The sequence below is a fragment of the Balaenoptera ricei genome, chromosome 19 (assembly GCF_028023285.1).
Source record: "Balaenoptera ricei isolate mBalRic1 chromosome 19, mBalRic1.hap2, whole genome shotgun sequence".
In the NCBI taxonomy this organism is placed as follows: domain Eukaryota; kingdom Metazoa; phylum Chordata; class Mammalia; order Artiodactyla; family Balaenopteridae; genus Balaenoptera; species Balaenoptera ricei.
In genome coordinates, this window is record NC_082657.1 from 5,383,926 (window position 1) to 5,409,291 (window position 25,366).

Genomic DNA, 25,366 nt, shown 5'->3' on the forward strand with positions numbered 1-25,366 from the left:
TTCTTGACTAAATATTCTGGCTAGAACTTCCAGTACAATGTTGAGTAGAAGGGACAAGAGTGCCTTGTAAGTTCCTGATCTTACGTGGAAAGCACCCAGTCTTTCACCGTTAAGTATTATGTTAGCTGTGGGGTTTTGGAGACGTCTTTTATAATGTTAAGGAGGTTCCCCTCTATTCCTAGTTTGTTGAGTGTTTTTATCGCAAAAAGGTGTTGGATTTTGTCAAATGCTTTTTCTGCATCCACTGAGATGATTATGTGATTTTGTGTTTTATTCTACTAATGGTGTATTATGTTGATTTTTCTGATGTTAAACCTTGAATGCTTGCGATAGATTCCATTTGGTCATGGTGTATAATTTTTTTTTAACGTGTTGCTGAATTCAGGTTGTATTTTGGAGCATTTTTGCATCTATGTTCTTAAGAGATAATGATCTAGTAGATCTCTTTCATTTGGTGTTTTTGTCTGGTTTTAGGTATCAGGGCAATACTGGCCTCAAAATAAGCTGGGAAGTGTTTCCTCCCCTTCTATTTTTTGGAAGAGTTTGTGAAGAACTGGTATTAATTATTTAAATGTTTTGGTAGAATTCAGTAAAGCCATCTGGGTCTGGGCTTCTCTTTGTGGATGGTTTCTTTGATTACTAATTCAGTATATTCCATACATTCCAAACACAAGAGCATTTCTGCTGGGCTTTATATTCCATAGAAAACGGATAAAACTCTACATAACGGCCTGAGTCAGGTTTCGTCACTAGAGCAGTTCAGGTCAGATCAGGTTTTGCCCCGACTCATTAAAAAGGATTTCCACAACGTGCATCACGGCTAAGAGATCAGGACCCGTATTCCGGTAGCGCTACTAAGCCAGCCATGCCATGTCCCTCCTCGTCTAGCTTGTCAGGCCAGCTTCCTTCTTTGGCTGAGCTGAAGAGGCTCTCAAGCTACAAGAGGAAATCAAGGCATTTCCTTTCTTCTGGGAGATTTGTGGAGTTCTGGTCTGGTCGGTCGGTCAGTCAGTAAGGGCCCACATCACACACCCAACGCACTCTGGGTCTGTTCCCCCATCTGGGAAACACAGCTGGACAGGGAAGAACTGAAGGGGGTGGCTGGAGCAGGGATTCCTCCACAGGGGAGGGCTGATGACAGGTATGTGCTGAGACTTCAGATATTCTGATGAGAGCCAAGGACAGCAGAGAGACCGGGCCTTCCTTCCGGCTGCTTCCGGCTGCTCCTTGTGTAACTTCTTGTGGGTTTGAAAAGGAGAAGTGGCATCAGGTCCACCTCCTCAATCTCTCTGCCCTCTGTCCTCAACCACAGCCCAGATGAGGTCCTCAGCCTCCAGGACCACCATCCCAGCCTCTTCCCTGGCCTCCTGGCCTTGTCTGACCCCAGAAGGATCTCCCCAAGTCTTACTGGGCCCCGTCCCTCAGGACCAAGTTCAAGCCCTGCACCCTGCTATTCAGAGGCTCCTCGGGATCTGGCCCCTACATACGCCTCCATGCTCCCTGGGTAACTCCGTCTCACTTCCCCACTCTCCATACTGAATTCCTTGTTTCCCTAATGAGGGAGGAGCAGGGAAAGCTTTCCAGGTAGAGGTTCATGTTACAGGCAAAAGGTTGGAGATGCTGAAGCATGTGTGGGTTTGCAGGAGCCAAGAACGTTTGCCAGGGAGTGGTGGGTGGTGAGACTGGGAAGATCTGAATCCTGGGTGCCAAGGAGACTGCAACCTTCCCTTTACTCCCCTAATGCAGGTGCCACCAAGTCCCAATCTGTCTCCTATGGAATCCTCCTGTTACCCTCGTCACCTGCCACCTCCCCAACTCCACCTGCTCCAGCTTAGACCAGAATCCTCCTGGATCTCTTAGCCTCAAGTCTCCCCCACTTCAATTCTGAGGCTGTCACTCCTTTGCCAAAACAAGTCACGTGGCCAAGCCCAGAGCCAGTGTGGGAGGGGACCACTCAAGATGTGAGTCCTGGAGTGTGGTCCACTGGAGGCTGCCCACGTAACAGTCCTACCACGTGTGGTCCAGAGACATCTTAGCTCCGCTGCTGACATGCGGACGCATCAACAGCATAGAGAGATGAGGCTGACTCCAGGGCATATAGAGTATTCTGGAGCAAGCTGAAGACTGGAGCTTTACCCTGGAAGGCAGAAGCAACCCCAGGGGTTCTGGCAATGAAGAAGTCATCTTGAACACTGCAGCCCCAGCAGACAGCACACGGGGCAGAAGAACCTCCCAACTGAGCCAAGCCCAGGCCACAGAACTATGAGGAATGACACCTTTCATTGCTTGAAGTCACTAAGTTTGCGGGGTTGGGTTGTCGTGCAGTAAAATGTTAAGTGGGACACCATAGTCACTCATCTGAACATTCCTCCAACCATTACCGGCAGGTTGATGACTAAGCTTGAACATTCAACATCATGCTGCAAGTGATTATTACACTGCCTGCCTCCCCACCTCGTGAATTCTTCACTCGTTCAGCCCTTCAAATATTTATACCCCAGGAAAGGTACATTTGCGTTGGGTGGGGTGGGGGGACTGCGTTTAACCACAGGCCCTGCCCTTAGGAGATGAAGGTGAGCTAATCACAGGAGGAACAGAGTCCCTTTCACCCTCACCCCCCAGGGTTCGATTTGGTCTAACAAACAGTAGGGACTCAGTAACATGAGGACTGAGCTGGTGCAAGCGCCTTGCCACCCAACGCCAACTTCCCCTCCACCCTGCGGAGCCAGATCTCACTCGGGTATCACGTCCTCTGTGAAACCTTACACGCACCACCATCCACTACGTCTGCGGCTCCTCTCTCCGGGGCTCTTTGGCCCCCGCACCAGTTAGAACTCGGGTGACCTGCAAGCGATGAAACCCCAAACAGTCACTTAAACAGTTTAACTCTCCCAGGCGACTGACTGGTAACTTGTGTGGGTCTCGACAGCATCAGGAACCCAGGCTCCGCCTATCTTGTTCTGCTGCCTTGCTGGGCCCACACGTCTAAGATCACTTCCTGGCCTGGGATGGCTGCTCCCATCCGGCCATCTGTTCCACATTCCAGAGCACAGGAAGCAGGAAAGGAGCGGGAGCGTATCTCCTCCCCGCTTAGGAACACTTCCTAAGAGCTGCACATACCACTTTGTTCTCATATTACTGGCTAGATTTTAGTCGCAAGGCCACACCAAATTTCAAGAGACCCTGGGAAAATGCGTTGAATCCAGGCAGTCCTGTGCCCAGCTGAAAATCAGGGTGTCCATCTTAGCAAAGAAACAGGCGGACAGATGTTGAGGGATAACTGGCCCTGTGCAGCCACAGCCCCCGGCCCGCTCCCTGTCACAGCCTTGACTATCCTGAGACCTCCCCACCACAGGGGCTTCTCCAGCAAGCTACAGCCCCCCTGACCGACTCCTCTCATGCCCCCCCGAGTCAGTATGCACCTTACGTGCATTAACTCATCGAGTCTTCACACCCGGCCCCTCAGTCTGGTTCTGCTGTTACCCCCACTGAGTTCAGAAAGACTGGGCCCCCTACTCAAGGCCACACGGCCGTCAAGTGGAGGAACCGGGACCTGGAGGCCACACGGCTGTCAAGTGGAGGAACCGGGACCCGGATGCACGCAGTCTGGCTCCAGGGCACCTGCTGTTACCACCACATACTCAGCCAGCGTCCGTGAGACTGCACTGCGCCGCAGCACCGTGCTGGCCAGAGACACCTCGTGGACCCTCTACCCCGTGGGCCAGCTGCACTCCCGTCGGCTTCCCAGAGAATCCTCCTCACTCGCAGGACACAGGGCTGTGCGAGCCCAGTAATCAGGTCCTCCCCAGAGAGAAGGGCAAGACAGTGGCGCTGAGGTGGTGCCCTCTTCTCCATGCTAGTGACTAAGACCAGAGGACCAGCTATTTCTAGACCTTTATTTCTCTGTGAAAAGGGGAAAAAAAGGAATAAAAACGACACAGTTGACACAAAAAAAACCACCGAGGGGAAGGAAGGGAGGTGGAGAAGTAGATGGCGGAGGGGGTCCCCATTACAGCAGCAGGAGCCAGCGACCTGGGATGCTCACATCTCTCCCCCAGCGTGGGCGGGAGTGGCCCCTTCCTCCCAAGGTCTCTGCCCTGTCCCACCTTGCGCTCCGCTCAGCCCCTCGGGAGGTGGACGGTGAGAAGTCGGATTCCCAGGCTGGGGAGGGGAGGACCCGTGCTGGGGGAGGGGCCTGGGGTCAGACCATGCACAGGGAGTGACAGCCAAAGGCCCCCCAATGTCTCCCTGAGGGAGGGACTGCGGGGGGAGGGTGGACACCAGAGGCCGGCGTTGGCTCCTCTTCCAGCATCAGGCGAGAGACAGAACTGGGGAAACAGCAACAGTTGGCAGTCAGAACAGCAGGCAGCCCTCTGCCCACAGCTGCTCCTGCGTCTCCCCGCCTGGAGCGGCTGCCCCCAGGCCTAGCGCCGTCCTTGCAGACCACCCTGCCGCTGGGGTCCCGGAGTTCTCAATGCCTTACCGGTCAGAGCCTCTTGGGCAAAGTACTTGACGTCCACGTCCTGGTCCTGGGTCAGCTTCTCTAGGATGGGCTTGACTTCGCTCTGCAGTGTGCTGGGAGGAGCAGAGGAGGGCACCGGGTCAGCCAGGTGGGGCCGGGGGCACAAGGTGTGCACATAGACAGACACACAAGTGAATTAAGAGTCTCAGGGGCCAGAGAAACAATTACTTTGAAGGTTGGAAGTCTGACAAACCAGGACAGAGGCCTCTGGGGCCCAGAACAGGTACAGGGAGGTCAGACAATGTGGAAAAGTGGAATCCAGAACCCACAAGTCTCTGAGCCTTGGCAATCGGATGCCTTCCATTCGTTTAACGTATTTATTGAGGCCTACTGCGTGATAGGTGTGAACAGTGGAAAATCCAACCCTCTTGATTCGCACCCATGTGGAGCTTGGGCTGGGAGGAAGACACAGACCAAACTGACGATGAGTAACAGGAGAGGCAAGTGCCACAAGGAAGGGACTTGGCCCTACAGGAGCCCAGGGAGGTAAGGGGCCCAGGGAAATGCATCTGCACCGACACTCAGTTGTTTGGGGAAACGAAGGTGGACTTCAGAGAGAAACTAAAGGTACGAAGCTGTGTCGTGGACAGAGACAGAAGTCAGAGGTGCAGGTGTCACATGTCCCCTCCAGTTCACAGAGCTCCCCCTCCCCCCCAATATAACCACTATTCTCATTTCCATCACCTACATGCCCCTTTCTCCATTTTTGAAGTTGATATGAATGGAATCCCAGGATAGGTTTTCTTGGGCCTGGCTTCTCACACAGGTGAGTCTCTGAGAGTCACCTAGGTTGCTGCATACAGCAGGAAGGAGTCTTTTTATTGCTAAATACAGTCTCCTACCATATGAATAAACCACAACTTATCCACTATACTGTCGATGGGCACTTGCGCTGTTTCCACTTCATGGCTAATATGAATAAAGCTACCATGAACATTCTTTTGTTAGAAGCAAGCACTCCTTTCTCTTGAATATACACCCGGGAGAGGATACACCCGGGAGAGGACACACCCGGGAGAGGACACGCCAGCTCACGGGGTGTACGTCTCATTAGCTTCACTCAGCTCCACCAATTTTCAATGATTAGGCCCATTTATTATTTACAGCCCCACCGGCAAGATATGAGAGTTCCAGCCGTCTACCAACACCAGAGAGTTCTTCACCAACACTTGCGCCACTGAGCTTTTTTAGTTTAGCCATTCTGACATAGCGATCCATTTCCCCCACTGAACTGCAGTAGCAGCGGCTGTGGTATACACGAGGGTCTGTTTCTGTGCCCTCAATTCTGTGCCATTGAGCTATTTGAATATTATTGTGCCAACACCTCACTTTTTAATTACTGTGGCATCATAGTTAAGTCTTGGTGTCTGGTAGGATAAGTCTTCCAACTCTGTTATTCTTTAGGATCACCTTGCTTATTCCAGATCTTTGCATTTTCACGTTAATTCCAGAATCTACTTGTCAATTTTTCAACAAAGAACCTGCTGAGATCAACTGAGATTATACTAAACTTTTGAGTCTCGGGAACCATCCCATCCATGAATATTATGTACGTCTTCTTTAATTTCTCAAAGCAACATTTCATAGTTTTCACTAGAGGTATTACACATCTTTCATTAAATTTATTACTTGGTATTTGATGGTTTTGGTGCAATTGTAAATTACACACACACACACACATTTGTTAATTTTATTTTCTAATGATTTGTTGCTATTATATAGAACTGCCACCTTCTCACCCCCTCCCACTATGTGAGGCAGGTCATGTGAATTCTCATTCTACATTTGAAGAAACTAAGACCTCGAGGTCACAGAGCGAGCAAACAGCAGTGCTGGGCCTCAAACCCTAAGCTCTACCTTCAAAAGTCAAAGATTAAGATGCCCCAAACCAGCGCTGCTGGTGTGTGAAGGAGGGCCCAGGCCTCACCTGTTGTCCAGGATGGGCCCTATCTTCTGTAGGGACTTGGCCACGTTGAAGCGGACATTGGCGACGGGGTCCCCAGCCATACGCAGCACCGTGGGCAGCATGTGCTTGGTGGTGATGTCCTGCCCACAGACCTCGGACAGCACCTGGAGGTCAGTGGGCAGCAGAGGGTGACCACCCAAAGTTCACGGCTAACTCCCATCTCTCTCCCTTTCTGACCAGGCCACCCTGGTGAGCGTCAGGCCAGAGGGCGAAGCTGAGCAACAGGGGGAGCCCTGAGCCCAGATTCGCCCACGCTGAGGGTAGTTTATGCTCTGGAAGCTCCCATTTCCCCTAACACCCTCCTAACACCACCGTCTCCCTGCCCTGCAAACTCCCAGCCCACACTGTCCCATCCCGTCTCCCCACCCTCAGACTCCCCTTCATCCTCTTGGGATGGGACTTGATTCCTGACCCCTGGGATCCCTTCCTTAGTGCAGTGGTCTCCAAAGTGAGGCATGGGAAGAAATTATCAGAACACTTAGTTATGTTAGTTTTGAAATCCTACCCTTTAATTTCTAGTTATGTGTATGGTTTATTTAAGTGATTAAATATAGCTAATATGTGGCAGAGCTAGAATTAAAAAGCAGATCTGATTCTATAAACTGCACATTGAACCACTGTATCATAAATAGATATATACACATTTTGTGGGGACGGAGAGGATGCTCAGAAAGGTTTGGCCATCACTGTTCCGAGAGGCCACGTCTCCCTAGTCCTGGGCCTCCCACAACGCAGGTCCCCACCCCCAGAGGCCCTGTGACTCCAACTGGGGAGCCCCAACCTCTGGCCTGCAGTCCCCCAAGGACTCACCCCTGCAACCCCAGATGCCATCCCTTCCCCACCCCCAAGCCAGGTTTCTCCCCTGAGGACCCCCTGCCATTCCTCCTCTCCTAGGTACTCGCCATCCCTCAGGGACAGGCCGGAGGCAGGTGGGCGTGCTCACATTGATGCAGAAGAGCGTAGTCATGCGGTGCAGGTAGTTGGGGTCCCCAGACATGGCCAAGACCTTGGGGATGATAGTAGCATGGGCCCACTCCTTCCCAAACTTCTCCACCAGTTTCTTCAGGTTGCTGGTGGCCGCCTCGCGGATGGCATAGACTGCAGAAGGATGAGGGGCGGGGGCGGTGATTCAGAGGTGAAGGACTGACTCGGGTGGGGAGTCGCAGTCACACGCACTACCGCCTACCGAGCAGCGCTAGGTACCGGGCCACGTACGAACCAAGAAACTCCAAGAGAAAGAAAGGGCTTGCTGTGTGCTAAATGTAGGGTTTTCTTTCCACGCAGTACCTCCTCCTCAAGAGCTCCGAGATAGAGACGGGCAGACTGAGGCTCTGAGAAGGGATTTGCCCAAGCAAATGATCTGGTACTTAGCACATGGAATGGAGCCTGCCTGTTACAGAAAAATGTTAACTTTTATTTTTGCCACTCTTAGTGAAAACAATGAGCAGTTCTCACAACGGCCTTGAAAGACTGGGATGAGAAGTCCCATGTTTCACAGAATGAGCGTGGGCTGAAAGACGGCAAGTGACTTGCTTAAGCTTCGACAGCCAGGAGGTGGGATTCAAACCCAGGCTGTCTGCTTGGTGGCCCTAGGACTCTCGACTGTAGCAGGCAGCCGCTGGGTGACCTGTTATGTCCGCCTCCTACCCCTGCTCTTCTCTGGGACTCCAAAAAGCAAGGGAGCTGGTCCACGTGAGCAACTGACAGCATGCGAGAGTGACTCTAGCCTCCCCCACTCCCCCCGCCTGCCCCAGACAATCCACCCCTGCATCCTTCCTGGAGCCCCAATCTCCTCCCAGAGATACCAGAAGTACTCACCATGATCGACAAGCCAGGCCATGCACAAGGAGTTGAGTTTCTCATCAAAGAACTCCACCCCCTGCAGAAGACAAGGAAGTACGGGATCACGGGAGACTGGGTAGTTTCCAGCAAACCTCAGGGAAACCACAGCCACCCCAAGCAGCCGGGACACTGCTCAGCTTCACCTGAGGGGCTTTTTTCTCTCCCCTCTCTCATTTAATTCTATCCATCTTATAAGGCCCTATTTCCCCTGTGTACCTTCCTCCGACTCCCCGGACAGTCCTCACAGCCCCCGGGTCCACCGTCCACCCCTCCCAGGGCAGCGTGCCTGGCACCAGGCCTCCGCGCTCACCAGCTGTCCAGCCAGCAGAGGCATGTACTCAATGATGGCCAGCCGCACTCGCCACTTGGCATCCTCAGCCAGCTCCACAATGGCGGGAAGCAGGGACTGGGACAGCTGCCGGATGCCGATCACCTCGTTCACGCAGTCCAGGTTGGAGATGATGTTCAGCCGCACCTCCGGGCACTGAGGAGAGGAGAGGAGGGTTCTCAGAGAAGGCAGTGCACACAGAGCCCAGGGCAGGGCGAGCAGAGCTCAACCACACCAACCTCGTATAATAAACATCTCTGCAGGGCAGACTACCACTGCCCAAGCCCAGCTCGCCACCCTGGGGACACATTAAAAGCACACACAAAGCAAGCAACATGGATGGAACAGCTTTTCAAATCTCATCATAGCAGCACAAAAAATGTTTAGTCCTTTTGAAGAATTTGCAGGAACCACAGTGCAAAAACATGGTACCCTGGGAAAAACAGACAAGGTAATAATCCCAGCTCTGCCGTTTGCTAGCTGGGAGCCCTTTGGCAAGGGACTTAACGGTTCTGGGTATCAATCTGTGACACGGAAACGGCCATCTAATCCCAAAGGGTGGTTGAGGCTACTGAATGGCCTGATCCACAAAGGGCCTGGCACGTGGGAGTTTAGTACTTTTATCATTTCTGTTACTTTTACTCTTTCTGCTAGTCTTTGAGCTCTGCAAGGAGCACATCTCATTTATCCTTATGTCTCCAGTACCCAGCAGAGTTTCTGGACCATAGTAGGTGCTCAATACATCAGCTGAAAGAAAAAAACGAAGGAATAAAGAAATATTTTTGAACCACTAGGTGACTACCAATATTATGAGCTCTGACTTACAACATGTGCACATATGCAGGTATCCCCCATTTTTCGAAAGTTCGCTTTACACCACTTTGAGTTTATGAAAGACCTACACTGGTGCCTGCTTTTGCTAACCAGAACACACCCAAAGAGAATTTTTGCTTTTATGAGAGAAAAAAACTGCTTCTTTGCTCTACACCATTTCGACTTATAAGAGCGACTTCATAAGAACGCTCTACCTTAGGATAGCAGGGAAATCTGTGCCCCCATCTGCTTCTAAAAACCTTTGAAGCAACTTTTAAGAAAAGGCACATAAACACAATTAATTCCTTGTCCAACATCATATATTCCTGGATGGCAGACACCACAGTTAGTTTTTTCTATGTCTCCCTCTGGGAGCTGTGGGGTAAGGAAGCAAGCACTGAAATGAACCAGTGAACCAGATAAGCAAGTGTGCAGTAAAGGCTTAACTGGACAGGTCTAGGCTGTTCAAACTTGGCACATTCCAAAGGACTGGCCCTTGACCAGCCCCTGGGAGACGATCTCTAAGCACCTGGAATATCCAACCTGATAAAGGGTCTTTGTTTACCTGGGGGCCTTGGGCCATGCCAGAGAGAGTACGCTAATAATGTGATTTATGGTGAGGACCTTGGGCCATGTGGCATCAGCTTGACCTCTACAGGGGCTGGAGACAGAGTAACCTAAGGTCAGCCATGCGAACGGCTCCATTCCATGCCTACGTGACCAACCCCCAACAAAAACCCTGGAAACCACGGCTCGGCGGGCTTCCCTAGTTGGCAGTCTCCTCACGTGCTGTCACACGCTGGGGCTGGGAGAATTAAACGCACTACGCGTAACTCCACTGGGAGAAGATAACTGGAAACTGGCGCCTGGTCTCATGCACCTTCTTCCTTTGCTGATATTAATCTGTATCCTTTCCCTGTAATCAACAGTGACCATGAGCATAACAGCTTTTCTGAGTTCCGAAGGTTGTTCAGGCAAATCACTGGAGCTAAGGGTGGCCATGGGGACTAAGACCCAGCAAGCAATGAAGAAGAGTAATGGCAACCGCTGAAAAGACAAGCCAGCCTCAGCTGCTGGCTCCAAAGTGAGATTTCCCAAAAGGCCTCTCCAACAAATCCTTTGAGAAAAGCACGTAAGTCCCGCTTTTCAAAAATAATAGAGTCTCCTTTAGGAATGAAAGACAGCCAATTTCCTACTACCTAGTCTAAGAGCTGAAGAAGACTCTCAGAGCCAACACAACCTCCCTCCCCTTCACTGGATTAATGTGTTTCTTCCTAAAGCCAAGGATACTCAGGGAGACAGGGAGAGGGAAGGAACTGTCCCAGGGCTCATCAACTTGTCAGTTTCACTCTTTTTCTGTTACGTTCGTTTGAATCTTCCACTAGATACAGCTGCTGCAAATGTTCATGAAACACTGTTTACATAAATAACATAAATGATTTAATTTTAAGCTTACTTATTTTTTCTTAAAAGGACATTATATCCTATGATTATAAAAGCCTCAACTGTCATAACTGGGGGAGGGGTGTGCATACCAGGGGACTCACATGTGAAGAAATGAACTGTTACAATGTCCCCTTCAACTTCCTAGTGCACTGCATACGTGTGCCCTGTGTGTGGTGTGCGCACGCTCGTGTGCACGTGCATGTACATCAGGGTGAGGCCTCTGCGAACACAGAAGTTACACTAACAGGTCCCACACCAGCCTGTGGTATCACCATCTGCCCGGTCACCACCAAGGCAAACACCGGGGAGCCTGCGAGCCCCCAGGCCCCGGCACGGCCCCTCCTGCCTCTCGAAACCAGCCGCACCCCTGCAGCCGCAGCCCCTCGCCCAGACTCCAGCAGCAGCCTCCAGTCGGGGCTCCTTGCAGCTCTTCGGGCCGCAGCACTTGCATCTGTCCTCGACACCAGTCTCAGGGTTCCTTCCTAACACCCAGATCTGCTCCACCTCCCCCATCTCAGAGCCAAGTCCACACTCCTTCCCCGGCTGTCACCCCACGGCCTCTCCAGCCATCGCCTGGTGCTCTCTCTCATCTTCTGTGCTCCAAGCCAAATAAACAGCTAGGTGAGGTCGGTCGCGTGACTGGCTCTGGCCAACGGGGTGTGAACAGACAGGACGGGTACCCTCTTTGGGGTCTTACTCTTGAGAGGACTGGGCCTGCTGCTGGTCGGTGCCCTCTCCCTTCAGCCACCTCAGACCCAGAGTGCCCAGGTCAGCAGGGCCAACCCCCCAGTGTAGGTCCACCCCACCTCTGGACTGTTGTGAGAGAGATAATGCTCCACCTTATTTAAGCCGCTGTATTTTGGCGTCTCTATTACAGCACCTTAGCCTGAACTCTGATCACCAGGAATGTATCACAGCACCTGTATGATCAGGGCATCACGGGACTGCCCATCTGTCCCTCTCCACTGCCAGTCTCTGAAGGTCCTTGAGGACCAAAAGTGTCTCGTTCTTTTTTTTTTTTTTTTCTTGGAATCCCTAGTGCCCAGGAAAAAAGGACTAGTACAGAATTTGCAAAACAAACGCCTAATAAACAGATAAGCTAACGTGCAGTCCATCATGCCCACAAACATTCAACTCCTCGGCAATCTGGGTGTTTGCTGAAGATCCTGGCGAAGCCGGGAAAGCAGCTGCCCCACCTGTCACAGCCAGAGCACAGAGCCTTCCCGGTGCCCGTACCTCATCCTTCAGCTGAGCCAGGAAGAGGGGCAGGAGGTGCTCGATGGTGTTGTCTTTGCCCAGGATGGGAGAGAGGCCCATGATGACTGAGGCCAGGGCCGACTTGACGTGTTGGTTGGCGTCTGACACCAGCTCCTGGGAGGAAGAAGGAATGGGGGAGCCACAGGGTCAGTGCCAAGAAGACTCCAACTCCTAAGAAGCCCTGAGACACAGCCTGCTCTCGCCATCTCAATCCAGGGCAGGCTTAGTGTACACGGGGAATTGCAGGTCCGTACATGTCCGGCCTGCCTAGAGTTCAACGACCCCTGTTGCCAGCAGCTTTCACCCCAATCCCAAAGCTCTCTGGGTGAGGAGATCCAGTGAGCTTCGAGGGGGACGCACTCCCCACCTCCACGTTCAGCCGACTTTGCCTGCACTCAGGGCTCCTAATTGCTCCAAACCCAAGACCGCCTGGTCCCGGAAGGCGGGGAACTCGGTTTGCACCTGGCTGCCCCTAAGGCCCAATCTCCATCCCTTCTTTCCGGAAGGCTCAGATCTGCTCTGCTCCTCCCACCAAATTCCCTGTTACCTTGATGCAGGGCAAGATCTGGGTCATGATCACATTCTCCCGACAGTCAGCTGAGAGATTTTCACAGAATTCTGTGGGCAGGGAAAGGGAGGTGGCGGGAGGTAAGACCCGATGTCCTAGCTCTGCCTTCAGCCTCCCGGACACCCACCCGCTTACTGTGTCCTGGTCGCCAGCACCAACCTTTGACCTTGTGGGAGGCTGCGGCCCTCACCTCGGCCTCACAGTCTTTCATCAGGTTCTGGAAGGCAGGGACCAGGTCCGTCTTGGTGATCTCAGGCCCCACTGCTTTCTGGAGCTGCAGAAAGGGAAGGTCAGGGGGGGGTCAAAGGGCTTGGCAGGTATTCTAAGTGAATGAGAACAAAATCAAAGATAAAGGCACCAGGGATGGGGCAAAAACAGCCCTTGGAATCACTACTGAGATGTAACGCCAGGGCCATGGGGGTGACCTTGGCCAAGTCTCGGAGCCTCTCTGAGCCTTGGTTTCCTTGTTGTATGGTGCCGAGTTGGGCTGGGTAGTGCAGTGGTCCCGAGCACGGCCCTGGAGTCCAAGTGCCTGGCTCGAATTCTTGCTCTCACTTGCCCCCTGTGTGACCCCGGGGGAGTGCCTGTACGTCTCTGAGCCTGTGTCTCCTCAAACCACGAGGGTACCTACTGCACAGCATTGTTGTCTGCATTAGAAATGACCACGGATCTCCTTCCTGTTCAGGCTGTTCAGGGCTGGGCTTTCTGTTACGTGATCCAAAAACAGTCTAATGATGTGCGTTGGCTCTCACTTTTTGATTTAAATATTTCTGTGTGCTCTAAGATCGGCTACCAGAGCCCGTGTGACTTTTGTAATTAAGATGAAATACTAAAGGTCAAGCGGGAAGCAGGCACGCTAGGCCCTCCGCATCTCATGACACCAGGCAAGAGGAGGCGCACGGGTCCTGCTGGAGCGCCGCTTCTGGAGGCCTGGGGGGAGACAGGGCAGTTCCTGACTAAGGGGAGAGGTGAGGACCCCGGGGGCCTGGTGCCCATCTCTCCAGTGTCCCCTCCCCCCAAAGCCAGTCCCAAATGTCCTTGCTCGTACTTGCCCTCACCGCCCAGGGTCCGCTGCCCACGCCAGACAGTGTCCCTACCCCAGCCCTCACCCACTCATCTTCCAGAACCTGCCTCAGTGCTTCCAGGCCGGGGGACACCCGCCAGCCCGCACCTGTCACACTTTAACATTACATTTCCCCCTGTCTCAGCTGGTCTCCCCCTTCAGGCTGTCTGTTCCCTGAAGGCCAGGGATGTACTGAACTCACCGTACCCGCAATGCCCAGCAAAGAGCTGGTGCTCAATAAACCTGTTTGTGGGATAAGCAAACTGAGACTTCTGTGGAAAGAGCACTGTCCTGGGACACGTGGCATCTTGTCCCTGTTCTGCCCGCCTGATGGTGTCACTCTGACCAGTCTAACCTCTGGGCTGTGTTATGGGGCTGGACTGTATCTCCCCTGAAATTCATACACTGAAGTCCTAACACACCCCACACCTCCCTGGAACCTCAGAATGTGACTGTACTTGAAGACAGGGTCTTTAAAGAGGTCATAAGGTAAAATAAGGTCATTAGGGTGAGCCCTCATCCAAAATGACTAAAGTCCTTATAAGAGGAGGAGATGAGAACACAGACACACAATTAAAGACACCCATCTACAACCAAGGAACGAAGTCTCAGAAAAACCACCCCTGCTGACACTTTGATTTTGGACTTCTAGCCTCCAGAACCGGTGGGGAAATAAAAGTACCACCCAGCCTGTGGTACTCTGCCACAGCAGCCCCAGCAAACAGACTATGTCTTCCCTTTTGTAAAAGGAGATAAAGTTCGATTAGGTCAGGAACACATACATGCTACCCTTTCTCTGCTCCTGTGGTTCTCTCCCACAGAACCTTAAGCTGGCCTCAGAACCCTTCAATCAGGGCTGGCAAGTGAAGTGAGATCCAAATGGATGATTACCGAGACCTTACTGCTTAAACACCCGACGATTCCCCTGGGCTTCACTAAACCCCAACCCCAGCTCCTGTATGTGGGCCCTCCGCTTTGCCTGAGGCCTCAGTCTCCCCATCTGTGAGACGCTGCCAACAGCCCCCTCCCGTACCTCTGTGAACTTGTCGGCCACCATGTACCGGACGCGCCAGGACTTGTCCTCAGCAGCCTGGCGCAGGGTGGGCATCACCAGGGCCTCCAGATCCTCCTGGGGCAGGAGCTGGGCGATGTTCACACACGCCTCCACCGCTAGCAGCCGCACCGAGTCCTGAGGAGAGGACGGGAACAAGGGGAGGGCAGCAGAGGCGCCATCAGCCCTGGGGCTCCCTGTCAGACTCAGGGTCCACGGGAGGCAGACAGAGGAGAGCGCTGCGGCGCAGACCCCACCTGCTCGTCAGAGGCCAGGTTGGAGAACATGGGGATGATCTCGCTCTTGACGTTGTCCAGCTCCAGCACCTTGGCGAACTCCCCCAGCTTGGAGGCTGCGGCCCGCCGCACCATGGGGGTGTCATCTGAGCACAGGTTCCGGAAGTACCTGGGGGTTGGGATGGGGCTCAGGAGGAGGGGCCCCTGGGATGCCAAGGCAGCAGGCAACACCACGGAGGGCGAGCACGGACTCTGCAGTCACGCAGTTCCTGGCTGTGCCTGGGTGACCCTGGGCGAGCGACGGCCTCTGAATCTTCCCAGCCCTACACAATGGAGCTGATAACAGTCCCCACCCTACTGGGTCGCTGTGAGGTTTAAATGAGACAAGGTGCAGGAAACAATCAGCAGCCTTTCTGCACGTAAGTCTATAGTGAATGGTAGGTACTGATTATATTATCATGACCACATAAAATTGCTTGGCTAAGGTGCTGGGCTGAGGCTACTCAAAGATTTTCCCTTCCAGCAGTGACTGCTCCAGTTAGAGATGCACGGGGGCACATGCAGCCCTCTAAGTGCCTGCAGGCAGCTGTAAACCAGTATTCTGGCAGGAGTGATGGCTCAGGGCCTGGGCTTGCTGCTCAATGGTTCACGAAGATGGTGGATGGACAGAAGTCCAGAGGGAGGGGAAACACACGTTAATGGAAAATTTTAATCCAGTTAAAAATATTTTCACTGATTCTTCTGGGAGCCAAGTCTTACGTGCAAGCAATTCCCTGGGGTATCAAGCCAAAGGGGAGAAGGGTAGTGGAGGAGGAGGCCTCCTATCTGCCAACCGGAAACAGGCCTAAGATAGCATCACACATCACTGTTGAGGGCTTCTGTGTATCAGACTCTGTTCCAAGCATTTTATATGTAGCAATTCTTTTAAATCCTCACACTAACCAGTGGGAGGAAGAACCATCATTATCTCCACTTCCTCAATGACCAAGAGGCAGCGCCTGGGTTCACACCCGGCTGTGTCCAGACACCATGTCTCTGACGGGTGGGCAGAGGGGAGTGGGGGCTGGAAGAGCTCAGGGGCCTCTGGGCCCTGGATGGGCCTAGCGGGGGCCGAGGCTTGAGAGAAGGGGACCAAGCAGAGGAGGCTGGGTCTTGCCAGGGGACTCACTGTCGAAGCTCCGCCTTGACGGCACTGGACACGCGGGGGTAGCAGACAGAGAAGAGGCCGCAGGCCGACGTGCGGGAGGTGAACCAGTCGCCGCCCGCCAGCCGCTTCACGAGCGGCACGAAGTGGGCCTCCAGGTCGGAGGGCGAGTGCTCGTGCGAGATGGCCCGCAGGGACTCCACCGCCTTGTCCCGCACCACCGTCTCCTCCACCGTGGCCAGCGACTCCAGGGGTGGCTGGGGGGCAGAGCACGAGGTCACCGGCCAGCGCCCTCCCCCCGCCCCACCCACGCTGCTCAGCGCCTCCAACAGGCCTTCCCTGACCCCCAAGCCAGCCTGCGCCCAGCCTGCCTTCCCTGGAGAACCTCATTCACAGGTCCCTGAAGGCGCTTCGATGGGGTCCACACACCTCAAAGTTACACACGTCCCTTTCTGAGGAGGGCCACAACTGTCACCAGCTTCTCAAAGTGCAGGAATCGTCACTGATGTTGACTGGAACATCTATTTACTACGTGTTCTGAGCAGGGCCACGACTCTAGGCGGGCACTGGTTCTAACTCACTGAATCCTAGGAAGCAGGTCCTATGAAGAGGAAACTGAGGCACAGACAGGCTAAGAAACTTGCCCGAGCATAACAGCCACAAGCCAGGATCTAAACCGGGCTGCTGGCTCCAGAACCTCCAAAGGGCTGAGAAAAGCAAAGGTGTGGTTTCTGACACGGGGAACTGTGAGGCTCGTGACTCTCGCGGGTCTGTTCTGTGAGGCCTGGAGGGATCCCGTTCCTTCACGGACATCTGACTGGCTCACCACCGCGTCCCCCGACCCCAGCAGACCTCTCGGCACAGGGCAGCAACTCGGGAATTACTGACCTAATGAAGGGAGACTCAATTTACCCTAATCTGTTCAAACAAAGATGTGGAGATCTGCGGTCTGAAGTCCAACCTGCCCTGACAGGTAAAGAAAGTAGAAAGAAATGATAAATGGAAACGCTTCCAGGGCCCATGCAGGGAACAGAATTGAAGCAATGGGCAAAGGTGACAGGTGGGGACAACCGAGGCACAGACTGGGGCAAACTGGAGAGCATACAGTCTAGGGAGTACAGCTGCTTTCCAGCTCTGTCAGCTGTCACCACGGGGAAACATGGCTGGTAAAAGCAAATCTGGTTTCCCAAAAGCAGCCAAAAGGGGCAGGTTCTTATCTGTGAAAAAAACCTCATTTAACACATGCGCCAACATGGATGAACCTTGAAGACATTATGCTAAATGAAATTAGCCAGTGGCAAAAGACTCCATACTGAATGATTCCTTTATGTGAGGTGTCCAGAGCACAGGCACACCTCGTTTTATTGTGCTTCACTTTACTGCACTTTGCAGATGCTGCATTGTTTTACAAACTGAAGGTCTGTGGCGTCTACCAAGTCTATCAACGTCATTTTTCCAACAGCATTTGCTCACTTCAAGTCTGTGTCACATTCTGGTAATTCTCGCAATATTTCAAACTTTTTCATTATTAATGTACTTGTTACGGTGACCTGCGGTCAGTGACCTTTCACGTTACTATTGCAAAAAGACTACAACTCGCTGCAGGCTCAGATGACGGTTAGTATTCTTTAGCGAGAAAGTATTAACTAAGGTCTATGTGCCTTTTTTTGACAGAACGCTATTGCACATTTAATAGACTAAAGTGTAACCACAGCTTTTATATGTACTAGGAAACAAAACAATTCATGTGACTCATTTTATTGCAGCATTCACTTTACTATGGTAGTCTGGGACCAAACCCACAATATCTCTGACGTATGTCTGTAGTCAGATCCACAGAGACAGAAAGTGGAATGGTGGTTGCTGGGGGCTGGGGTAAGGGGCTTGGCGGTCACTGGTTAATGAGTACAGAGTTTCTTTGGGGAAGATGAGAGAGTTCTGGAGATGAATAGTGATGGCTGTACCACAACGTGAATGTACTTAACACCACGGAAAAGTACACTTAAAAATGGTAAATATTATTTATAATTTACCATGATAAAAAAAATCAAAAACAGAATTTTTAAAAACTCATTTTAAAAAGGTGGCAATGGGGGCTTCCCTGGTGGCGCAGTGGTTGAGAATCTGCCTGCCAATGCAGGGGACACGGGTTCGAGCTCTGGTCCGGGAAGATCCCACATGCCGCGGAGCAACTAAGCCTGTGTGCCACAACTACTGAGCCTGCGCTCTAGAGCCCGCGAGCCATAACTACTGAGCCCACGTGCTATAACTATTGAAGCCCGTGCGCTACAACTATTGAAGCCCGCGCGCCTAGAGCCTGTGCTCCGCAACAGGAGAGGCCACTGCAATGAGAGGCCCGCGCACCACGGTGCAGAGTGGCTCGCGCTCTCCGCAGCTGGAGAGGGCCTGCGTGCAGTGGCGGGGACCCAACACGGCCATGGGAGGGAGGGAGGGAGGGAGGGGGCAATGATGCAAAAGGAAACCGTGATGCCATGCCTGCCTGGGGACCCTCAGCGTGCGGCCTGTGTCACAGGGACACGCTGTCGTAGGGTTCTGGGCGCACGACTGGCTCACAGAGGTGTGGCTGCAGACGTGGTGTCACGGGTCCTGCAGGGACCAGTTTCCTCTTATTTCCTTCTTTTCCCACTACCCAGGCTGGCACACAGGAGGCACTCAATCTTCCACTTAGAGTCACTCAGTAAATATTGATTAATAATTGATTAATACTTAGCAAGTGACTGTAAGTGGAACTTATGGTAACCTGTCACGATCACAGAGGCCTGGGGTGGGGACCAAGGCTAAGCAGTAGTTACATCACCCAAGGGCCTCTGCCCCAGTGGGTTACTGCAGGGAGAGGTTCTCACAGTGTGGTTCCCAGACCACCCACAGCAGGATCACCTAGGAGGCCTCTCCCAGCACAGACCTAAAGAATCAGACTCTGGGGGCAGGGCCCAGGAAGGTGCACATTGAGGAAACCCCAAATGATGCTTTTGCATAACGAAGACCCATTGCCATGAGGCCTCTGTGCGATGGAGGGTGGGGCTCTCAAACCCGAGGAGGGGGAAAGGCGTGAACCTCCTAAAATCATCTACACTCATTTGAGGAGCGGGCCTGGAGTTTTCATCTAAGGGACCCATGATTCCAAAAGGGTTAAGAGCTGCTGATACAGAAAAAATCCTCACACTATAGCTACACGGATCTCTGTGAAATTCCATCTCACTCACACTGCAGAGAACAAGGGCCGGGATCAGGTCTGACACACCTCTGGGTTCCCGGAGCCCACAGGCCTTGCTCATGTTCATGGAATGAACAGGTTGCAAAAGAGCCATTTCCCATAACTTGTCAAACTCCACCTCCTCCAGGAGCTCCTCCTCGACAGCTCCCCCATCCCATCTAACCCAGATTAGCCGCCTCTTCTGGGTTCTAAGGGCCCCTGGTTTCCCTTTTTTCCAGCTTGGATCAGCCTGTGGGGCAACCAGGAGCCCTCTGAAGATGGTACAGAAGAGTGGTAGTGGCGACGAGTTGGGGGCCTGGGTTCAAACCCTGGCTCTGCCTCTGCCCAGCTTGTGCCTCGGTTTCCTCATCTGTGAAGGGACACCAGCACGAGTCTCACAGGGTCGCTGCAGGACACAATGCGTTACTGTACACGAGGCACTGAGAACACACACTGCAGGTGCTGAGTGAGCTGAAGCTATCCTGACCTGACTTGCCTGCGGGTTCCCGGTGTTGCCTGGCCCAGAGGATCCTCATGGACACCAGTCCCAGAGGTCACACGGGACTGCTCCCCAAACAGAAGCATGGGGTGACAGGGGCTTCCCTCATTGGGAATGATCAGCGGAAGACCCTGACTCGGCAGGGGAAGGACCCCGGGTTCCAGCCGTTTGTCTGCAGGCCTGTGGCTCTGGTTGAAGCTGTGGGGTACTCAACAGTGTTCTCTGCTCCTGAGTCCTCTGAGAAGCTGCTGAAAGCTATTAATTCTCTCCTCAGAAAGACTGATAAACACCACGGGCTGCAGACAGTTCCATGGAGTTCAAGGGACCCCTTTCAGGTAGGTCCAGGGACCTCATCACGTTCCTGGTGTTAAGCAATCCTGTTCTGTATAAAATGTATGAAATGACCTCATTCACATACAATTTTCTGTGTGTACATATACAAATTATACATGTGCACTCAGATGAGAGACAGGATACCAGACTCTAATGATAATTATCACAGTTTCTTAGAGTTAATGCTTAATGCGTGTTTGGAAGAAAACAAATGACCATATTTGCTCAAATCCAAGACCCCAATAAGAAGCACATTATTTCACATACCACTAAAAGGAACAAAGCCTGCTGACAGTAACTGTAAAACACCATCAAGTGCAGATGCCAGAGTATGATAACATGCCTTCAGGAACCATGAAAGAATTATTGGGAGGAAAAAAAAGGAGGCAGAGCTGTTCCACGGCTCTGAAGAACAGTGAAAACTGAGCAACCTCCAAGGTTCTTTCAACCCAGGTCACAGGACTGGAGCACTTCCTCCCTTCTCTTCTCCCAAACAGCAGCTGCTATCAGTATCTGACCATCTCTGTCCCCAGCCATCACCCAGCACAGGGTCACACAGGCAGGAAGTGGGTGGGGCCTGGGGGAGAGTCAACAGGACACACCTGGAACCCCAGCTCTGCCACTCGCTAGCCGTGCAACCTTCGACGCGGAACCTCTCGTTGCTCCAGGCGGCTGTCTCTACCCCAAAGGGTGGACACGACCTCACAACATATGGCATTCATGACAACGGAGCTAAGATCTGTGAGCACTCACTACATGCCAAGTGCTGTGCTAAGGGCTTCCTGAGTCGATTCTCTAGGTAAGTTTTAATGACTCTCCCTCTACAGATAAGGGAAGTACAGCACAGAGAGGTTAAGTAACTTACAAGTCACACAGCAATCAGTAGAAGAACCCAGCCTAACTCCAAACTGAAAGCCTCACGCGTGGAGTGCCAGGGGGGGCCTGGCGCTGGTCAGGCACGCCCAGTCAACGGTAAGGAAGACACCCGCGTTTTCGTGCTGATGTATTAAATGTCACTGCTGACTTGCCGGATTAAAGTGAATGTCCAAGGCCCAGCTGTTCCGAGAAGATGACCCCAGCCTCTCCTGCACTCTCCCCTCCCCGCCCTGGCTGCCAGGACCATGGGTCTGACCCTGCCAGGGGCAGGCAGGGGCCTTCCCCACCTTCCAGACTCACCAGCAGGCAGTGCACGTACTCGGGGCCTCCGACCAGAGTGGTGAAGGTGCCCAGCTGCTCCGCCAGGGCCAGGAGGACCTCATCCTCATCGTAGATGGTATCTGCGGGACGAGACAGACAGGGTGACGGTTCCACCCCACGTATGACCCCAGGCTTCAGTAACCCAAGCTGGGAACAAGCAGGCTCCACTCCGCTCCCTCAAACTGGCAGCCGCCCTCCAGCGGGGTGGGCAGAGATGAAGGCAGAGGCTGGGGGCAGGTGGCAGAGTGCCCGTGACTAGGTGTGGGACGCTGGGGGAGTGAGACCACCTCCCTGCATCCCAGTTTCCACACCTGTAAAATGGTGCCAGTCACCTCTGCCCGCAGCGACGGTCAGAGTGAGGAGCAAATAAGACCATGTGCACAAGTGCAGAGCCTGGTAAACGGGAGCTCTTTTTGCTTCTACCCTCAGCACTGTTCTCGCTGCCAGGAACTTCGCTCTCTTCAGCCTGAGAAAGTCTTCTCTGTCCTTCGACACTTGGCTTAGCTACTCCTTCCTGGAAGATTTCCAGGATGCCACCCAGACAGGTCAGGTCCCTTCTCTAGGCTCACTGCCCAACCAGGCCCCCCTTATCAGAGACCTCACCACGAGCTATGATCACCCGAGTCCAGGACTGGCTCCTCTCTGTGCCCCAGCTTCTGCCAGAGATGAACACAGTGGGCACTCAATCCGCTCAACTTTGCTGAAAGAAGGGATGATCGTGCGCAGAGAGAACTGCTCCGTCCTAACACCTAAATCCAAAGGCCCTTCTCGAGCTCCACCCTCCCTTCGCTGAGGCGATGGCAACGACTATGGCAGAAGACGCTAGCATCCCTCGCGTCTAGGCTGGCATCTCAGCTCCCTGAGTTTACGTAAGGCATATGCCCATCCTGTGGTAGGTTCAAATCCTGCTCTACCGTTGGCTGGGTGTGTGGCAATTCACCCGGCCTGAGACTCTTTTCTCATCCCCCAAATCCAACAACAATGTTGTTCTGAGACTGAGGGGAAATAACTGCTTTCTGTGAAGAGCTCAGCGTGGGGCCCAGCACGAGAGTTAGTGCTTTAGTAAACTCCGGCGGCGTGGCTCTGGCGTGTCCTGCTCTCAGGCTCCCTCCCAGCCTCGGTTTCGCCGGCTCCCCCTGTGGACGGCTCAGATCGCCTCCCTGCTCTGTTCCTTTCCTGGAGACCTTAGGACACCCTCAACTCCTACTCAACTCAACCCCCAGTCCAGACCCCTTGGCCAAGCTGCATCCCTGAAAGCCAAATATACGGGACCTGCCAGCACCTCAGATCTCCACCCTTCCCACCTCTACACAACTGCCCTCCCGGCCTCTCTGGCCCAGACCTGTCAACCTCCACCCTAACGTTGCACGTTGCCCCTGCGTCTCTCCCTGCGGCCCTCATCAGGCAAAGCACCACGTTCAATCCTGGCTCCGTTCGCCGCTCACTCCTGCCGGCTGCCCCCCAGGCAGCCTCCCCGCCACCTCCACCGAAGAGCTACCAGAAGCACGTGCTGCGCGGACCACCGGACCCTCCAGCCCCCCTGTGAGTTAGGGCCTGCTTTATCCCGCTCTGCGGAGAAGGAGCCGGGGCTGGGAGAGGTGGGATGGCTTAGCCACGTGTGCCCAGCAGGGTTTCACACCCAGGTCCTTCCAACTCTTTTCTCTACAACTTTTCAGCCACTGCTTTACACTGCCGTACCACACTCCCTGTACCCCTTGCCCCCGAGGCCGTCCGGGTCTCAGCGTTCTAAAGCCTTCAAGTCTCTCCAACAGTTCACCAGTGGAAGCCACTGGTTTGAGGTCATCTGCTCAATGTCACGTGTGCAGATGCCTCCTCCCCACGTGGTGTCCAGAGGCAGACACCCCTGAGCTCCTCAGTCATCAGCTGCGACTGTGGGCAAGTCCCCGCACATCCCCTCAAGCCTCAACTCCCCCATTGTGAAATGATGAGGGGGTGAGACTCCCTGCCTCCCCCCCCCCACCAGCACCATCACTAGGCCCAAGTGAGAGGATCAGAGATGAAAGAGTTTCACTAGGGACAAAGCACAGCTAACTCTGAGCCTTTACTGGCGATTTTAATTAGTATGAAGTACGAAGTCATAATAAGAGTGATGGGAACAGAGGATCTACCATTCACCAGTGATCCAGTCTGTATCAGACACTGTGTCAAGGGCTTTAAGTACATCTTCACAGACAGGAGAGCGCAGGAACTGCCTAATCGCTAACACCTGAGCAGCGCTTACCACATGCTGAGCACTTCACAGGGGGTCTTATTTCATCTTCATACTAGGTGGTACTGTTAATGCCCTTCTCACACGTGAAGAATCAGAGGCGGGCAGATGTGAAATATCTCGCCCAAGGTCACACAGCTAGAAAGTGGTAGAGCTAGGATTTGAGCCCAGGTAGTTGGGGCCCAAGTCTGTGCTATGAGTCATTACCCAACACTGTCCAGTTTGGAGCCAGCGTGCCTTGATAAATATCCCCTCTGGGGCACCTCCTAACTGTAGGACCAAATAAGTTACCTCACCTCTCCACGCCTCGGTTTCCTCATCTATAAAATGGGGGCAGCAGTCTTACCTACCTTAAGGAGTTACTGTGAGATTAACTTGGACAACGATGGTGGTGTACATTTACTGAGCACAGCGCTATGTGAACGAACTCAATCCTCACAAGAAAGGGTTTAGAACACCACCGGGCACATGGTATATATACAATAAGCGTTAGCTGTTATTGTTATTATTGAATGTTCACATCAATGCTACATCGCATGTCGACTATGCCCATTTTACACATAAGAACTCTACGGAACAGTGAGGTAACTCGCCTAAAGTCACCAGCTTCTAACTACTGGGGCTTCGATTCAAAGCTGGCTCTATCTGCCTCCAGAGCGCTTTTCACCAGTCCCTGCCCCAGGCCCAGCACCCAGCACACGGCACTTAAAAACAGCTTGTTAAATCCAGAGGGGCTTCTCTTACCTGGCAGGAACCACCCCCGGGAGCCCCCACTCGACCTGGGCCCCAGGAGTCCCCCGTACCTGTAAGGAAGGGCAGAAGCTCACTGCGGGTCCTTTCGACCCCGAGGGCCAAGGCGATGGTGGACAGCTTCTTGATGCTGTTGAGGCGAAGCTAATGAGAGAACAAGGAAAGGAAGGGAGAATGTTAGCAAGTCCAGACTTAAGGGAGTCTGACACCTCGGGACCCAGTCAGGCCCTGGAAGCCTCCTAAACATGTGTGGGGTGCTGAGTAATAACTTGGCAAGTCTACCAAGTCACCCTGTGACCTTGAGTCATTTAAATTACAATGGCAGCGGCAGCCTCAGCAAAAGCATCCGTTGGGTCTCACTGAGCCAACACCCCTCGTGGCACTTTGGAGGACCACTGCGCCCGCCTCCCCACCGTCCCCACCCTCCTCCTGCTTTTGCCCCCTGCTGCGCTCAGCAAGGCTAACACACTGCGCCTTGGACGCTACCAGCGGCAGCCACGTCCCCAGCTTACTCTGGGCCCAGTCCCAGCCCAAGCGCTCACTTGCACTGCCTCATTTAACGCTCACAACCAGCAGAGGGTTACAAGCCCTGCCGCAGAAAAGAGGAAACGGGCTCAGGGAACGAAAGTCCCTTCCAAGGGTCACACAGCTCAGACGGTGTAGAGCGGGGCCGTAACCAGGACTGCTGGCTAACAGTGATAACAGAACAAACAATGCCACAATGGCGGCAGCCAGAAGCTCGGGGAGAGGCTCAGACAGCTCTTCTCACAGCCTCTCGAAGGATTCAACACTACTGACACCTTGATCTCAGACTTGTGGCCTCCGGAACTGAGAGAGAACACTGGCTGTTTTAAGCCACCAAAGATGTGATGCTTTGCTGTGGTGACCCTCGGAACCTCACACACCC

The 25,366-nt window shown here is 53.2% G+C and overlaps 1 protein-coding gene across 1 annotated transcript in view; it reads right to left on the reverse strand.

Moving 5' to 3' along the window:
* Nucleotides 1-3,882: 3,882 nt before the first annotated feature.
* PPP2R1A (protein phosphatase 2 scaffold subunit Aalpha) overlaps nt 3,883-25,366 on the reverse strand; it is a 32,700-nt gene continuing 11,216 nt past the window's right edge. The window contains exons 2-15 of the mRNA XM_059905926.1: nt 24,513-24,603; nt 21,459-21,559; nt 16,261-16,493; nt 15,114-15,261; nt 14,839-14,994; nt 12,902-13,016; nt 12,722-12,792; nt 12,154-12,288; nt 8,641-8,814; nt 8,307-8,367; nt 7,432-7,586; nt 6,450-6,592; nt 4,484-4,575; nt 3,883-4,328 (exon numbers count right to left, since the gene is read on the reverse strand). Of these exons, the coding sequence (XP_059761909.1) occupies nt 4,312-4,328; nt 4,484-4,575; nt 6,450-6,592; nt 7,432-7,586; nt 8,307-8,367; nt 8,641-8,814; nt 12,154-12,288; nt 12,722-12,792; nt 12,902-13,016; nt 14,839-14,994; nt 15,114-15,261; nt 16,261-16,493; nt 21,459-21,559; nt 24,513-24,603 (1,692 nt within the window). The 3' untranslated portion in view covers nt 3,883-4,311. The remainder of the gene's footprint in view (nt 4,329-4,483; nt 4,576-6,449; nt 6,593-7,431; nt 7,587-8,306; nt 8,368-8,640; nt 8,815-12,153; nt 12,289-12,721; nt 12,793-12,901; nt 13,017-14,838; nt 14,995-15,113; nt 15,262-16,260; nt 16,494-21,458; nt 21,560-24,512; nt 24,604-25,366) is intronic.